The sequence below is a fragment of the Hyperolius riggenbachi genome, chromosome 6 (assembly GCF_040937935.1).
Source record: "Hyperolius riggenbachi isolate aHypRig1 chromosome 6, aHypRig1.pri, whole genome shotgun sequence".
In the NCBI taxonomy this organism is placed as follows: Eukaryota; Metazoa; Chordata; class Amphibia; order Anura; family Hyperoliidae; genus Hyperolius; species Hyperolius riggenbachi.
Genome location: NC_090651.1, coordinates 213,343,852 through 213,361,673, shown reverse-complemented (window position 1 = coordinate 213,361,673; position 17,822 = coordinate 213,343,852). Strand labels below are relative to the sequence as shown.

The 17,822-nt window shown below is 45.6% G+C and overlaps 1 protein-coding gene across 1 annotated transcript in view; it reads right to left on the bottom strand.

Annotated features, from left to right (window-relative positions):
• Positions 1-17,822, bottom strand: part of ADAMTS15 (ADAM metallopeptidase with thrombospondin type 1 motif 15) — a 109,895-nt gene that overhangs the window by 25,116 nt on the left and 66,957 nt on the right. The window contains exons 3-4 of the mRNA XM_068240392.1: positions 14,538-14,705; positions 2,853-3,136 (exon numbers count right to left, since the gene is read on the bottom strand). Of these exons, the coding sequence (XP_068096493.1) occupies positions 2,853-3,136; positions 14,538-14,705 (452 nt within the window). The remainder of the gene's footprint in view (positions 1-2,852; positions 3,137-14,537; positions 14,706-17,822) is intronic.

The following is a 17,822-nucleotide window of genomic DNA, read 5'->3' as shown; positions in this document are numbered from 1 at the left end:
GTCACATATCTGGTGACAGGATTTGTGTGTGCGTGACATGGGGCAAGAATGCTGCAGCAGGTTATTGGCATGTGCAGCAATTTAAATGTCATTTTGATTTAGGTTGCTCCTCTGTCCATAATGATAATTCCAGAAGTGCTATCACAGTATAGCTGCAAGCAAGTCTGTCACTGTGTGGACAAGGGTGAGGACAACAAAGATGGAAGTGAATGCTATTAATAGCCATGCTGTTAACAATGTATCTAGAAGATTCACCCAGATGCTGCTATACATCTCATGTTCCGTGACCTCATCTTCTTATAGCACTATTGGTAGGGAAAGGTAAGAAGCAAGGTGATAAGTGCAGAGAATGTGAGATCAGGAAAGAGTGAGAGGATCAGTGTTCCGGAATTACAACTGACACTTCAGTGGGAAATTGAAGGGGAAGAGGGGCTTGTAATAACCGTGGGCAATGAGTTCCTGAACACTGAATTAGAGCGTGTCTTTCTCCATCACACATGGCCTTTACATGATGGCAGCTGTCTTGGCAAACACACCACTCTGAGGTGCTGCTCATTCTGTTCACTGCCCTATTTAGGGTAAGGGACAGCTTCTTATAATGGGCTTCCAGTCATACCCTCTATCACCTTTGGAATCATTCAGGCTTATTTACCATTTTATCTTTGTATTCCTATTCCATTAGCATCCAGTGTTTATGTCCTCCCACAACAGCCCACCATTATTTAATAATTGACTTAAATAAGGCACTTGTGGTATATTTTCATTTACTTTCTTCAACCCACTGCCAGTGTAGCTACAGAGCCAATTGCCTCAGCACAAATTTCTTCTCTATCCCCCTATCTCCCCCATCTTGGGTCTAAGCAGAGCTGAAACTCAGCCTTTTTAAGCTACCGGTATATAATCAGAAAGAGGAAAAAAAATCACTGCGGTCGGTAGGCTGACTGAGAGTGTGACACTTCTGTTAAGATTTGTTAAAAAGGGAAAGCAGGTAGGTGATTAATACCTAAGCGTGCCATTGCCAAAAGAAATGTAGACACATGACTAGTGTGGATTTGAGGTGTCGGGTACGGGAGAAATCTCAACTGTGCTACATGAATAGATAGCAGTCAAACCTGGACTGTAAGGACAACAGTCTGCAATATGCATAATTAAGTCATTCTTTAAAATGTCACCAACATAATTTCAGGTACTTAGCTAGCATATGAATACACTTTTATCCTTGCTTGTAACATAATTTAAAAGGTTGCCCATGACCCTGCATTGTACCAAACGTTTAACTGCTTCCAGGCATCAATGATTGAAATCTACGACCAGTTTGTGAGCTGTTATTCCTGCCAGGGCATAGATTTCAATCATCCCTGCCGCATCATGCACTCCCTCTCATCGTCCCCGACACTGTCCACGTCACTGCTCTGCTTTCACGCTGACAGAAGAGCTTCCGTGTCTCAGTCAGGAGTCAATTTTGATTGGCTTCTGGCCCCGTGATTGCTGTGAGCCAGTCACAGCAATTACATCACTTAAAAGCATCCAGAGTTTTCTTGTCGGCAAAAAGTTAAACGATAAACAAACTTTTCCAGTATGAACCTACTCATTCAGTCATCACTGGACCTGTATTTCAAAAAGGTATACATATAAGTCTGTTTCCAATGGAAGAAGTCACAGACTATAACGACAACTTAAGGAAAATCTCTTCCCAATGATGCCACGTTTACAGCATTGGATCATGTATTGTGGGAGGCTAAACCATTCTCAGTGCCTTCAGGCTTAATGTATCTAAGTGAACACGCGTGTAAAGCAGTAAATGTGTTTGATGTTACAGTTGGGAAGGATGATGGGTAGAATATGTCCTTCTCCTCTCTCATAACTCATTGTAATGGGGACTGTCCAGACAAACAGGACCAGATGTGTGGATGATCTCTGCATGTTATGGATATGCTGAAGGCAAATCTCCTCTCTGTAGTGTCACGTAGGACTACAGTGTATAAAACAAAGTGACCATTTATAATCCATGAAAATGTTCTTCATGACAATCCATCTACATCACCCAGATCTGATTGTAATGGAGATAAAGGATTTCCATGATTTATTCGCTGGGCTTCTGTTGCAGAACTAATATATTTTGCCCTGCCAGGAACATTTTTCCACTTTGATTCAGTGGGTATTACATGATAATGCTGTGGTCATGTCTTTTCCATGCTATTCTGTGGAATTACAGTATGAGACTTTCCCACAACATACAACATGAATTAGTGAGAGCTGGCATGGCATGTCCACTGCTATCCCAGGAGTATCGGTAGGGGACAGCAAACTCCTGCTAGTAATTGGACACAGTGTTCTGCAGAGGAAACAAATGTTTCCATTAGTCAAAGATATGATGGGAGCTATGCAGCTGGGTGTGAGCTGAACCCCATACATCCATCTACAAATGCTAGTTTTTCCCTTATATCCCTCATCCATCATGTACAAACATCAGTGATGTATTTGCACAATGCACAAATATCAAATCTTCAATATAGCCCCTTTCCATCAGCAAAAAAATCATATCTTTCTCATAGCTCCGCTAGAAAGAGTTCAAATCAAAACCATACTTCCTCTTCCACAACAATCACACAATGGTAACATCAAATGGTGACATTTGCAAATAGGTGAAATCATTCAAACATTTAAAATATACTCTATAAAATATATCTATATGGATCAGTACAAATTTGTATTCACTGTACTTTGACTATTTTGTAGCTAGAGTTTAGTAGTTTTTTCAGTTTAAAAAGACTCATAAAGTTGATGTATAGTTATATTCATGATGTTATGCAAAGCAAAAATGTACTGATGAATGTGTGGTCACTTCTCACCTTGTAGCGGCTGCTGTTGTGCTTTTCCACACAGTCTCCATTTAGGCAGAACTTCCCCTCGCCGCAGCTGGTGCCATCAGCCCAGGGAAAGTGACGGGTCTGGCATACCAGCTGCCCCCGGGCTCTGCCTGTACACCATAATTTGGTACAATACTGCATGTAAGGGCAAGGCTTAGAGCCCAGGCCAAACGCCAGCTCACACTGTCGGCTGAGGCTGTATCGTGCCCCAGGAAGCTCTTCAGGAAGGGCAATGGGCTTGGCTGGCTCATCCAGTAGACATTCACCTAAACACAACATGAGATGCCATTAGAAAGAGAACAGTCAGTAGGCATGCATATATTTTTTTCCTCCTCTGTATTCTACAGGCAGCATAGTCTAACAGTGCAAATAGCCAGATTAATTCAGTTTACAAACACTGCTGGATGCCAACAAACTGTTTAAAAAGGCATCAGATGCAAGCCAGAAAGTGGATGCAACCCTGCAGAAAATGTGAGTGAAGACATCTGTCATCATGCGCTAAACATATTAGCAGTGGACAGTGTCTACACAGCTGTCAGTGTAATGCTTTTTCTATACTCAACAGTTCCCAGTGCTTAGTAATAACATACCCCCTTAAAAACCATTAAAAATTTTGTTTACAGGGTCTAAAGTATTTGTACTATACAATATTGAGTGAAACCTCTGGACATTCTCTTCCTGATAACAGGATAATAGTGCGAACTCTGAGCTAAACTCTTCTGGTACCATCCAGTCACCAGATTTTAGGCTATGTGTATTTGTCAGGTCCTTAATGCTGGATACACACGGTTCATTCCCGCACTCGATTCCCGTCGATGCGCCTCTCGATTCCCATCAATTAGTTTATTTCCGACATGTCCGATTCGCGTATCGATGGATAGTTAGGTCGATTTGCCATACTTTGCATGGCATTCGACCTAAAAATCATCGAAATGCGCTCGGAAATGTTCGGAAATAATCGAATCGTCGGGAATCGAGCGGCGCATTCGATGCAGGAACGAACCGTGTGTATTCACCATAAGGCAGACTTTATCTGCAACAGAGGAGACAACCTTTAAACAGTGTATTAAATGTTTAAATCAATTTCTGTTTTTGCCTCAAAGCAGAAAATGGATTAAGATGAAATAAGGCCCTAGGCAAGATAGCAGTTTAGGCCCACCGCTGATGGTCACCTGGCTTATTTTAGTAAGATGTGGTGACGGCTAGCATCCACTAGGCCCCTAGACTTTCTCCAGGCCCTAGGCAACTGCCTAGGTTTGCCTTGTGGATGATCCAGCTCTGCCTCAAAGTAACAATATATTTGTGTTCTATCATTTTCCTTAAGACACTTCTATTTTTTTTTTCTTTTATGGGGGTTCTCCAATCTTAAAAGATGTGGCAGCTGGAGTTATTTTGATATTTGTTACAGTCAGTGGTAAGGTTTATATCTAGGAACCAATTATCCGTGAGGCAAATATTTTGGTGAGAGTTTTTTTAAGTGTGGACAGTTTAAGCTTTAAGCGTGTAACCGTTGTGTGTTTCTGGTACACAGAAACTACAATTTTGTATTTACTCTGTAAATTACAGTTAGGCTTGGTTCACACATACAAAGGTGTCCTGTCCTGTCAGTTTTTGTCAGTTGGCATCAGTTTTGCATGTGTTTCTATAGCTGTGTTCACACATAATAAAGTAGTACATTTCCAGTCCAGTCCAGTCCTGTCAGTTCAGTATCAGTTTTGCATGTGTTTCTATGGGTGTGTTTACACATAAAAGGTGTACATTTCCAGTCCAGTCAGGTAAAATTGTTAGAAAATGGATGCAAAACTGTTGCAAAACTGACAGAACAGGCTAGGACTGGACTGGAAATGTGCAGCTTTATGTGTGAACCAGGCCTTAGAGTATAGATACAGGTATTTATTTAATTGAATTTGAAAATAGTATTTTCTGCATCAAATTTAGTTGTAGATTTATTGTTTTTTGATAGTTTCTGTTATAAAGAAATGTATTAAAAAATTTTTTAATTTATTATACTAGCCGACCCGTAGTGTAGCATACGCCGCATAAGGGGGTAGCAAGCAGGAAGGGGGTATTGGGCACAGCGGCAGGGAGGGGGGTCAGACCCCCCCCCCCCTCCCTCACTTAGGTCCCCCATGTGCGCTCCCCCTCCAGCTTTAGTTCGCGGCAGGAAGGGGAGTCGGACCCCCCTCCCTAACCTGGGTCCCCTGGTGCACTCCCCCTCCAGCTTAAATTTGCGGTGGGGAGGGGGGTCGGACCCCCCTCCCTCACCTGGGTCCCCCATGTGCGCTCCCCCTCCAGCTTAAGTTTGCGGCGGGGAGGGGGGTTGGACCCCCCCTCCCTCATCTGGGTCCTCCATCTGCGCTCCTCCTGTAGCTGAAGTTGAGCAGCAGCCGCCGCCCGCTATTAGTAAGCGGGCGGGGATGACTCACCTCTTCCGCGTTCCAGCGTGCATTCCACTGTTGTCACTTCCTGCCCAATACCCCCTTCCTGCCCGCTACCCCCTCCAGCTCGGCGGCAAGTCTAGGACCGCCCCTGGGGGCAGGGCGCTACTTCTTCTTCTTGCTTGGACCGGCCCCTTCTTCTGCTTGGACCGGCCCTGGGGGCAGGGCGATACTTCTTCTTATTGCTCGAAGGTTGAGGCACGTAGCCTATTATATATATATAAATACTTCCACCATGGTAGACTAAGGCTAGGTCCACACTGGTTTGTTCAGGATCAGATCCGTTTGAAACGGATCCGTTTTTCTAACTCCCCCCCCCCCCCCCCCCCCCCGTTTTTCCAGAAATGCATTTTTTTAGCATACGTTTCTAGTCTGTGAAAACGTATGCCCAGCCGTGGGGGAAGAGGCAGCCACCATGCTGGAGGGGTATAGCTGGCAGGACAGGGGTGGCATCGGTCAGCAGGGAGGAAGGATGTCCCCCCCTCTCACCTGGGCCCCCCTGTCCCCGCTACCCCTCCAGCTACATGCCACAAAACTTGTTACGATGTATAGCGGTGGCTAACGGGGAGCTTACCTTCTCTCCACTTCCTCCGCTCGCCGCGTCACTGACTGCAATGCCGCCTTCTATACTTCGGAGGGCAGCATTGCAGGCAGTGACACGGCGAGCGGAGGAAGTAGGAGGAGAAGGTAAGCTCACCGCTGCTATACATTTTAACAAGTTTTGCGGCATGTAGCTGGAGGGGTAGCAGGGACGGGGGACCCAGGTGACGTCCCTCCTCCCTGCTGACCGCTGCCACCCCCGTCCTGCCTGCTATACCCCTCCAGCATGGCGGCCTCCTTTCCCCCCACAGATTAATTTCTGTGTCCAAATCTGCCTGTGTAGAGGGGGATCAGTTTAGTCGGGTCAGTGAAAAATGGCGCCCAGCACCGTTAGATAAAAATGGCGCCCCATTCACTTACATTATCAAACTATATTTATCGTTTTAAAAGGTTAAAAAATGGCGCCGACCTTTTGAACTAAATTTATCGTTTTAAAACTTTTTTTTTTGTCCTGCCTGAACAATATTTATCGTTTTAACCCCTGCTTTACTGCCGTTTGGAAAATATCTGCCCGCCGGCTTTAATGTTTAATAGCAAAGCCCCCTTAAACGCTAAAAACACTAAATTTGCAGGGAATGTTAACAAAAAAATTGTGAACAAGAGAAAACATTTTTTTTCAAAAAGACCTTATAGTTTTTGAGAAAATCGATTTTGAATATTCTCCTTCTGATCGTGGGAAAATTAAACGCCCGCCGACAGGGCCGGTCCTGGACTTTCTGCTGCCTGAGGCAAAGATCGTAAAGGCGCCCCCCCCCCCCCCCCATATTTCTACATTACATGACATCCCCCACACAACCGACCGTGTCCGTGAAGGAAAGCCTGAGTGACGCAGCAAAGTGAGCGACTGAGTCACCGGGGATTGGGTCTCCCTCCGGGTCTGGCGGCGGCGAAGGGTGGGCGTCCGCATCCAGCATGCATCCTGCACTGGCAGGGGACAGACGGCTGCGGTCTGCGGCGGGCATGCTACATCTCGGATCTGAGGGATCTCGCGCTGGGCCAGTGAGCGGCGGCCGGCGGCAGCCAGCCAGCCTCATCATCATCATTGTCGCGGTCACATCGGCGGCGCTCGCTGCTCAGTGACTGACTGTGACAATCAGCCGCAGCCAGGGCAGCAGAGCGGGCGGCAGCCGCCGCCATCAAATCAGCAGGCTTAGGCACTAGGCAGCGTCACCAGCGTGCAGCCTTGGAGGAGACAGGAGAGGCCGCAGAGCTCGGAGTCGTCGGACTCGGAGGCCGGCGGCAACAGTGCAGTTTCTAGGCTGAAATGCACCCAGGGCGAGGGTGTAAAAATTGCGCCCCCCCCCCCCCCCGGTATAGGTAGACAGCTATAGGTCCCCCCCGAGTATAGGTGGCCAGGCATGGGTAAGCCAGTAAAGTTGCCCCCAGTATAGGTTAGCCAGGTAGTTGCCTCCAGTATAGGTAGCCAGTATAGTTGCCCCCAGCATAGGTTAGATAGGTAGGTACCCCCAGTATAGGTTAGTTAGGTAGGTGCCCCCAGTATAGGCAGCCAGTACATTTGCCACCTGTATAGGCTAGCTAGGTAGGTAGGTGACCCCAATACAGGTTAGATAAGTGCCCCCAGTATAGGTTAGATAGGTAGCTTTCCCCCAGTATAGGTTAGATTAGGTCGCTGCCCTTCAGTATAGGTTAGAATAGGTAGGTGCCCCCAGTACAGGTTAGATTAGGTAGGTGCCCCCAGTATAGATTAGATAGGTAGCTGCCCCCAGCATAGGTTAGACAGGTAGCTGCCCCCCAGCATAGGTTAGATAGGTAGCTGCCCCCCAGTATAGGTTAGATAGGTAGCTGCCCCCCAGTATAGGTTAGATAGGTAGCTGCCCCCAGTACAGGTTAGATAGTTAGCTGCCCCCCCAGTACAGGTTATATTAGGTAGGTGCCCCCCAGTATAGGATAGATAGGTAGCTGCCCCCAGTACAGGTTAGATTAGGTAGGTGCCCCCCAGTATAGGATAGGTAGCTGCCCCCAGTACAGGTTAGATTAGGTAGGTGCCCCCCAGTATAGGATAGATAGGTAGCTGCCCCCAGTATAGGTTAGATAGGTAGCTGCCCCCCAGTGTAGGTTAGATAGGTAGCTGCCCCCCAGTATAGGATAGATAGGTAGCTGCCCCCAGTACAGGTTAGATTAGGTAGGTGCCCCCCAGTATAGGATAGATAGGTAGCTGCCCCCAAAACAGGTTAGATTAGGTAGGTGCCCCCCAGTATAGGATAGATAGGTAGCTTGCCCAGTATAGGTTAAGTAGGTAGGTGCCCCCTCATAATGGCGGAGGGGGGAGCCGGAGCCGCGGGGAGGGCAGCCCGACCTCTCCCTCCCTCTCCCCGGGCCGCTCTCCATGCTCCCCCCTCGGACTGCAGGCAGCAGAATTAGCGCGCAGGGAAGCGCTGCTGTACACAGCTGTTACTCACCTCCCTGGATCCGATCGCCGCTCCCGCCCTGCTGGTCTCCTCTCTGCAATGTAGCTGCTGATACATTACACGCGGCTGCTTCCTGTGTAAACAGGACGCAGCGTGTGTAATGTATCAGCGGCTACATTGCAGAGAGGAGACCAGCAGGGCGGGAGCGGCGATCGGATCCAGGGAGGTGAGTAGCAGCTGTGTACAGCAGCGCTTCCCTGCGCGCTAACTCTGCTGCCTGCAGTCCGAGGGGGGAGCATGGAGGGCGGCCCGGGGAGAGGGAGGGAGAGGGAGGGCTGCCCTCACCGCGGCTCTGGCTCCCCCCGCTATCACAGCCACTTCATCTGGTGCCGCCCCTCCACTTCCTGCCGCCTGAGGAACCCGCCTCACCGGCCCTGCCTGCCGACTTTAGCGGTTAATAGCAAAGCCCCTTTAAATGCCAGAAAAACCAAATGTGTAGGGAAATGTTAAGAAGAACAGTGGGAACAAGAAGAAAACATTTTTTTTCAAAAAGACCTTATAGTTTTTGAGAAAACTGATTTTAAATCTTCAAAGAGAAGAATTATCTATTTAAATTGCGTAATGACATTTCTGCGGAAACAATTCCCGCTGACTTTAGCAGTTAATAGCAAAGTCCCCTTAAATCCTAGCAACACCAAATTTGCAGGATATGTTAAAAAGATACTGGGAAACAATATTTAAACCATTTTTTGAAAAATTGTATTTATTTATTTTTTAAATTTAAAATTTTGAGTTATGTTCTGAGTGTGGGAAATTTTTTGAAAAAAATGATGTGGGGTCCCCCCTCCCGAGCCTCTGTAACGCTTTGTCTCCCATGCAGGCTGGGATAGCCAGAATGCGGACGACTGGGGCTTCGCACCCTGAGCTATACCAGCCCGCATGGTCTATGGTATGGGGGGGCTCTGCTCCGGGGGGGGGGGGGGGAGGGGCGGCCAAGCCTTCCCCTCCCCCCCGGAGCCCTTGTCCAATCCATGGACAAGGGGCTCTTCCCCACCTCCGGTGCCCCAGGAGGAGGTGGGGGCGACGACTCCCTGGGGGGGGGGTTTATGGTGGCATCTGGGAGTCCCCTTTAAGAAGCGGATGCCCACCCCCCTCCCAGGAGAAATGAGTATAGGGGTACAAATTACCCCTTACCCATTTCCACAAAGGGTTAAATGACATAAAAACGCAACCACGAGAAAAGTCCTTTAATGCTCTAAATTAACCACAAATACTTACCTGTACCTTTAAGAAAAAAATCCCACGTCAATTAGGTCCCACGGACAGTATCCTCTATGTTGCTTCTGATACATGTTGATTGAAGATCTCCGACGCCCCGACGCCACACACGCTGCCCCCACCGAACTGCTCTCAGCTATACTTAGTGTAGCTAAGAGCAAAAAGAATCTTTAAATTTTAGCTCCAATGGTCCCCATTGGTTCCTTAACAGACCAATGGGGATCAGGAGGATCCCCATTGGTCGATAAAGAACCAATGGGAAGCCTTGGAGCCAAAGTTTAAAGATGCTTTTTGTTCTCAGCTATACTAAGTATAGCTGAGAGTGCGTCTATACAGACGCATTACCGCTAACTCCCACTGCCCTCCCTGCCTCTCTCACACCTGTCACCCTCACCCATGCTGGCACCCATGGGTGCATTGGGTGCCAGCATGGGTGAGGGTGACAGGTGGGGGGAGGCAGGGAGGGCAGCGGGAGTTAGCGGTAATGCGTCTGTATAGACGCACTCTCAGCTATACTTAGTATAGCTGAGAGCAGTGCGGCGGGGGCGGCGTGTGTGGCGTTGGGGCGGCGGAGATCTTCAATCAAGATGTATCAGAAGGTCGCAAGATGGAGGATACTGTCGTGGGACCTAATTGGCATGGGATTTTTTTCTTAAAGGTACAGGTAAGTATCTGTGGTTCATTTGGAACATTAAAGGACTTTTCTCATTGTTGCGTTTTTATTTCATTTAACCCTTTGTGGAAATGGGTAAGGGGACTCCCAGATGCCACCATGAACCCCCCCCCCCCCCCAGGGAGTCGACGCCCCCGCCTCCACCTGGGGCAAGGGGGATGGGGAAGAGCCCCTTGTTCATGGATTGGACAAGGGGCTCCGGCTTGGCCGCCCCTCCCCCCAAAGCCCCCCCCCCCCCCCCCCATACCATGGACCATGTGGGCTAGTAAAGCTCAGGGTGCGAAGCCCCAGTCGGCCGGGGCTCCGCATTCTGGCTATCCCAGCCTGCATTGGAGACAAGGGGTTACAGAGGCTCGGGAGGGGGGGACCCCACGTCATTTTTTTCAAAAAATTTCCCACACTCAGAACATAACCCAAAATTTAAAATTTAAAAAAAAAAATCAATTTTTTTTAAATATTGTTTCCCAGTATCTTTTTAACATATACTGCAAATTTGGTGTTGCTAGGATTTAAGGGGACTTTGCTATTAACTGCTAAAGTCGGCGGGAATTGTTTCCGCAGAAATGTCATTGCGCGATTTAAATAGATAATTTTTCTCTTTGAAGATTTAAAATCGGTTTTCTCAAAAACTATAAGGTCTTTTTGAAAAAAAAAAAATTCGTCTTGTTCCCACTGTTCTTCTTAACATTTCCCTACACATTTGGTGTTTCTGGAATTTAAAGGGGCTTTGCTATTAACCGCTAAAGTCGGCGGGCGTTTAATTTTCCCATGGTCTGAAGGAGAATATTCAAAATTGATTTTCTCAAAAACTATAAGGTCTTTTTGAAAAAAAAAATTTCTCTTGTTCACAATTTTTCTCTTAACATTCCCTGCAAATTTGGTGTTTTTAGCGTTTAAGGGGGCTTTGCTATTAAACATTAAAGCCAGCGGGCATATATTTTCCAAACGGCAGCAAAGCAGGGGTTAAAACGATAAATATCGTTCAGGCAGGATAAAAAAAAACGTTTTAAAACGATAAGTTTCGTTCAAAAGATCTGCACTATTTTAACCTTTAAAACGATAAATATCGTTTTAAACAAATATCGGGCAGAAGGGGGCGCCATTATTTAGCCGGCGCCATTTTTCACTGGACGCCAGTTTTTCTATTGCCTGCCACTACCACTGTAGCAGGATCCAAATCCATTGCATGGAAATGCAGCAGATCCGGACCTTCCATTCAGGTTTTGAAAAAGGGTCCCTGCAAAAGCAGACGGACCCAGTTTTTTTATGGGTGAAGACAGCTGCTATCTAAAACACTGGTATCCGTGGCTCCAGTTTTGATCCGGCCTGAAAACCGGAGCCATGGATACGTTAGCAAACCTAGTGTGGACCTAGCCTAAAGAGGTAAAGTGCATGTGCTCAACGTCATATCTGGAGGTTGTCTTTTGCAAATAGACATATAAGTGCTGGTAGCATTGCTACAGAGGATAAAGGGGTGTACTCAGACAATACGCTGCATTTAGTTGGTCTGCATGGTTGTCATTTCTGAAAGAAGCCTCTCTTTAAGATAATGCACAAGAAAGCCCACAGTTTGCTGAAGACAAGCAGACTAAGGACTTTTGGAAAAAAAATACTCTGGTTTGCAGGCTCTTGTGCATCATCTTCAGAAGACGCTTCCTTTTGGGACTACAGCCAAGCAGACCAATTTGATGTGCGGAGTATGGTATGAGCACACCCCTTTGACCTTTGCAGCAAAGCTACCAGCACTCATATGTCTATTTGCAAAAGACAACATATGACGCTGCCTATGTGCACTTAAACTCTTTTGTCTACCGTGGTGGAACCTATCCTGTTAAATCGCTATATAGTCTTGGCCACTGTGCTCCAGCTCAGTTTCAGGGTGTTGGCAATCTTCTTAAAGCCTAGGCTATCTTTATGTAAAGCAACAATTCGTTTTTAAAGTAAACCAGAGACCTGCAAATGTAAAGATTTTTTACTTACCCGCTCCATAAGCATGGATGCGTCCCTTGCTGTCTTCCCGCGGTGTGCCGTTCAACCGCGATCAACCCCGGTAACTGGCTCAGTCCTTTCAGTTCGGGTCAACTGTGCAAGCGCGGGAGGTCCATGCATGCACAGAAGACCCAGACTGCACCCGACTGAGCCAGTTACCGGGGATGATTGCGAGCGAATGAAGGACCGCGGGAGGATGGCAAGGGTTGCATCCGTGCTTATGGGGCTGGAGAAAGCCCCAGGTAAGTAAAAAAATCTTTACATTTGCAGATTTCTGCTACACTTTAAAGATCCTCAGGACCATGTGTAATTAGCTTTTTCTCCTGAGTTTTCTCCTGATATTTTCACACCTTGACAATAAAAGGCCTTTTAAGCGACAGCAAGCAAGAAAATACTCTAAAAAATTTTGATGGTACTTTATCAACTAATTGTTGTTACTTTTCCAATTGCAAATGGCTGGAAAGTTATTTTAAAGTGAAGATGAAAAATGATCTCTTAGGAGAAAACTCAGGATAAAACGTTAATTGAATAACATTTTTATACTTAGTTGTATATCAGTCACAATGTCCCTGCTGACCCCTGCCCATCACTGAAAACTGGCACAAGCCCATCAGAACTAACAATGGAGCAATAGAATAAGGTGATCCAATCTGTTGAATGACATTTTCTTTGGCCTCCAAATTCCCTAGATCTAAATCCCATTAAGCATCAGTTTAATGGGCTGTAAACACAAATCAGATCCATAGAGGTCAAATCTTGCATCTTACAGGACCTACATTATCTGCTGCTAACAACTAGTCCATGTCAGTAAAACAGAGCTGTGCTCACCGGCGTACCTACCAGGGATGCGACCCCATCAGCCGCAGGGGGGCCCGGAGCCGCTCTGGGGCCCAATCACTGTGCGGGGGGGGGAGCACTGCCGCCCGCCCGATTCTGGACCTCAACTGGCCGCAGTGTCTAATAGATGCTGCGCCAGTTCACTCCCCGCAGCCCCACTCCAGCAGCCTGCATATTCCTCCGGCAGGCAGAGCAGGGCTACGGCAAGATGGCTGCCGAAGCCCTGCACTGTAGACTATTTGTGTCTCCAGTACAGGGCTTCGGGAGCCATCTTGCCGTAGCCCTGCACTCTGCCTGTCAGCGCGGGAGATGTGCTGCAGTGCACAGGAGGATCGTCGCTGGAGGAGCTGCGCACCAGAGGCCGGGAGAGACTCCTGACAGGTAAGTGAATTGTTGTTTGTTTTTTTTACAGGGGCATTTTTTTTTCTGGTGACTGCTGCCCACATTAGGATTTTCTGGTGTCTGCTGCCCACATTAGGATTTTCTGGTGACTGCTGCCCACATTAGGATTTTCTGGTGACTGTCTGCTGTCCACATTAGCATTTTCTGGTGACTGCTGCCCACATTAGGATTTTCTGGTGACTGCTGCCCACATTAGCATTTTCTGGTGACCGCTGCCCACATTGCGATTTTCTGGTGACTGCTGCCCACATTGCGATTTTCTGGTGAACTCTGCCCACATTACGTTTTTCTGGCCCACATTACGAAACTCTGGTGAACACTACCCACGTTACGATTGTCTGGTGAATGCTGTCCACGTTACGATTTTCTGGTGAATGCTGTCCACGTTACGATTTTCTGGTGAACGCTGTCCACATTACGATTTTCTGGTGAACGCTGCCCACATTACGATTTTCTGGTCAACTCTACCCACATTGCGATTTTCTGGTGACTGCTGCCCCATTGCGATTTTCTGGCCCACATTACAATATTCTGGTGAACGCTGCCCACATTACGATTGTCTGGTGACTGCTGCCCACATTACAATTTTCTGGTGACTGCTGCCCACGTTACAATTTTCTGGTAACTGCTGTCCACATTACAATTTTCTGGTGAACTCTGCCCACATTACAATTTTCTGGCCCACATTACGATTGTCTGGTGAAATGCTGCCCACTTTACAATTAATTTACAGTGAAACGCTGCCCCATTACGATTATTTGGCACCTATGGGGGGGCCCATCTAAATATTCGCAGGGGGGCCCAGTGATTTCTAGTTACGCCCCTGGTGTGCTGGTTGAAAATGGGGGATCGGCTCAATATTAGGCGGGTGATTATTATGACACTACCTACAAGTGCTTTGTGCGTAATTTGTATTCTGTTTGTTACCTTTTTGCTCATTGAAATTGCTTATAACAGAATGGAATATTACATTCAAAGGTGGTATCTGTTGGGGCCTTACCATTGTTTTTACTGTAGCGTTTGATCATATGTCGTTTAACCCTAATGTTAGGACAAGTGTCAGTAAAGGGACACCACTCACCATGTCCACCGTCCAAGAAGTCTGTGATAATGGCAGCGCTGCAGCCAGACCAAGGATTGACCCTGTCTATCTGGATCAGTGTGGGAGACATCATGTGGTTCTCCTTGAGTTTTCCAAATACCTCTTCGCATGCCTTTACATTGTCATGCGGCATATTGAAAACATGACCTAAAGGGAAAGGAAAATGAGTGAGGACAATAAGGAAGAATTACAGGCGAAGACTGTGAATCAAGGTGAGGACAAAGAAGAGGATGAGCTGAGAGAACAAAAAGTAAAGGATGGAGTGAAAGTGCTGGGAGTTGATGGTGTAATGATGATGGCATGAAGAAAGTCCTCAAAGCCCAGGCTTTGGGTACAGGTTCTCATATGTATCCAACACAATAATATTTTTTAAAAGAATAGCTTGTCATTTGCCACTGTACATCATAAAAAGCACTGAATTGGCGCTGAACATGCATAAGAATCCTCCCATCATCTGTCACACATCAGCTGTCCTAACTCAGCTTCCACTCAGAGGAGATGTACCACCAATATGGCTGTTTCAAAATAGCCACAAACCATTTTCCCAGTCTTTTTCTTATTATCTGCTGGGTTTATGAGCAGCTGAAGACATAAGCGAAATTACAATGCTTCTGAGATTTACAGCCACCACAATTTAAATAACACTAAGTGCACATAAACTGTCCCAGTCCTCTAAGAACATGACTGTAGCTAGGCCCTAATTACAACAATCAGCCAAATAACTGGTCTTCATTTCAGCACTAATTTCACTGAATTGGAAAAGGCAGACAGGCTGACAGGACAAAAAGTAAAGGAAAAAGAAAACATGAAACCATGAAAGAAACAGTGAAAGTGCAGCAAAAAGAAACATAAATTGCTTTATCAAATAATCAATGTGCCTGTAAAAAATAATAAAAGTACTTTTTACCAGGGATAGAGTACGTCCCCAGTTAATGCATTCACGAATGTGCGTTTGCATTGGTATTTGCGCATTCATTTACCAGTACTTCCGACAGTAATATAGCACAAGTAGTACAATTAGCGCGACCCCCATTACCTTGGTAACGTTTTCGCACTAAATGCACAGTAGCAAGTGTCAGTAAAATTGCTGTGCGCTCTCTGCTTTGTGAATACACCCAGAGCAACTTGACTTGTATAACGAATTAAACCTGCATGGGAGTTTCTGGACAGTTTTGTAACAACTGTACTCCTAACAGGACACACAGTATGATTACTAAGGCTGCAAAGAAAAGTAATTTAAAGTCTACCCAAGATTCGTCTAAATACAGAAATACTTACCCAAGATAGCCTCTGGATCCTATAGAGGCTTCTCATATTGTCCTCCGATCCTCCATAGCCAAGCACAGACCCCCTGAAGATTACCAACAAGGGCTTGTCGGTAGGAAGTAGGAACCTCGGGGCCACGCTGCTCTTTAGGCACAAGTGCAGCTATACTGCCCCTGCATTAGTGCAGCCGTGCCTATGCAGTAAGCTGAAGCTGCTCATGCATCCTCTTCTTATGTAAAAATTTATTTTCTTACCCCCTTTCACATTGGGTTCTCTTTAAACTCACTGTTAGTTTTGGAAATTCTTAGCTACATGCAGATTATGTAAAATGGAAAGATAAATCTTAATAAAAATAAATTAGTTGCTGGACATTTTTGTTACCTGCCAAGCAATTGTCACTTTAACTTATAATATCGTCTGCATTTCTGTATGATAATAATAATAATATTGTTTCTGTATAATGTATCAATACCTGTACGTTTATGTACAGGGTTTTTTTTTATTCTGTACAGTACCATGGAAGGTGAATGAATGTGCTGTATAAATCAATATAATGATTGCTGTATAAATATAATATATACAATACAATATAATGATTTGCTGTATAAATCAATAATAATAGATTGCTGCACTGATATACAGTATGTTTATGACATTTTATTAAGAGGGAAATTTCCATGTAATGGACAGTGCCTCCGAAGATTAGTAGGGCAGCCGGACGTTCTATTGCCATGCTTGTATAGGCAGCAGGGATCTGTGTCATCTCAGGACTTATGTGCCACCATTCCAAGGTACAGTATTTTTGGATCCTGTTCCGTAGCCAAATCCTGATCCTGACACTGCCAGCTCAGCCTGGAAATAAATACTGTGTGAATTCCTACCATCCTCTCATCTCTCTGTGCAGTTGCCCAATTTATCCACAGTGGATTTCCGGGGGAGAAAAATGTTTATTACAGTTCTGTATTTCCTGTTTTTTTCTGACATGTAACAGTCTGCTCTATTATCACTCCTACCAACCGCATGTAGAAAAAAGAGAAAGAGAGAATGTCGAAGTTCCGGCTATTCCTCTGGTGAGAGATGTGACATGGATAAAGTACTGCCACTAAAGGTTTATATTGACACAATGGGTCCGATTTACTGCAGTTATGCTGAGATAGAAAACATCCTGACATCTGGATTTATTAAACACTATCAAGTATTCAGTCTACTGAATTAATATTTGTGCTGCTAAAGTCTTGTGCATTCACCCACAACAATAAATTCTGTTGTCTTATAATAAATTCAGGTTAGCCTTTTTAAACAGAAAAACAAAGTTGCAAAAAAGGTGCTTTATCATGGCTAGCAATTACTGGGATCCCATTACACTGTTCTCTCATTTTTCTGCCCCCAGTAAACTATTCCCCACTACACTGATGCACCATAATAGTGCCTAAATTAAAATGGCACCCTTTATAGGTTGTCTTTATTATAGTATCTCCCTTTTAAATTCCCCCATTACAGGAGCTCTCTTTATAGAGTACCCTTCATAGCTAGTGCATATTATATTGTTGACTCTTATAAGTTTCCTCCAATTATACTGTTCCCGTTCCGTGATATACTGTTCCCCTTATATAGTGCCACATCATAGTGGTTCCATTTTATTGTTCTATTATGTTGGCGCTTTATAAATACAATAAATAATAATAATAATATTGGAAAATGGATATGTTTTCTGAACAAACTACTCTTTCAGTGAGAGAAGGTACAAGGCTGGATTAGGCAACTTCAGCATGAAAGTGCAATAAAGCCAGCACATAAGAAAGTCATTCCAAATTCATTTAAATCCATCACAGATAATAGTTACCATTTTGGAAACACCAGGACCCCTGGCACTAAATTGATATATGTAATACATTGTTCACCCATAGTAGCCAGACCTATAGTTTTGCAGCATCTCCCAGAAGAAAATAGCAGATGGTCCTGTCTACCAATCCATTTTTTCCAATGATGCTGTGTTCT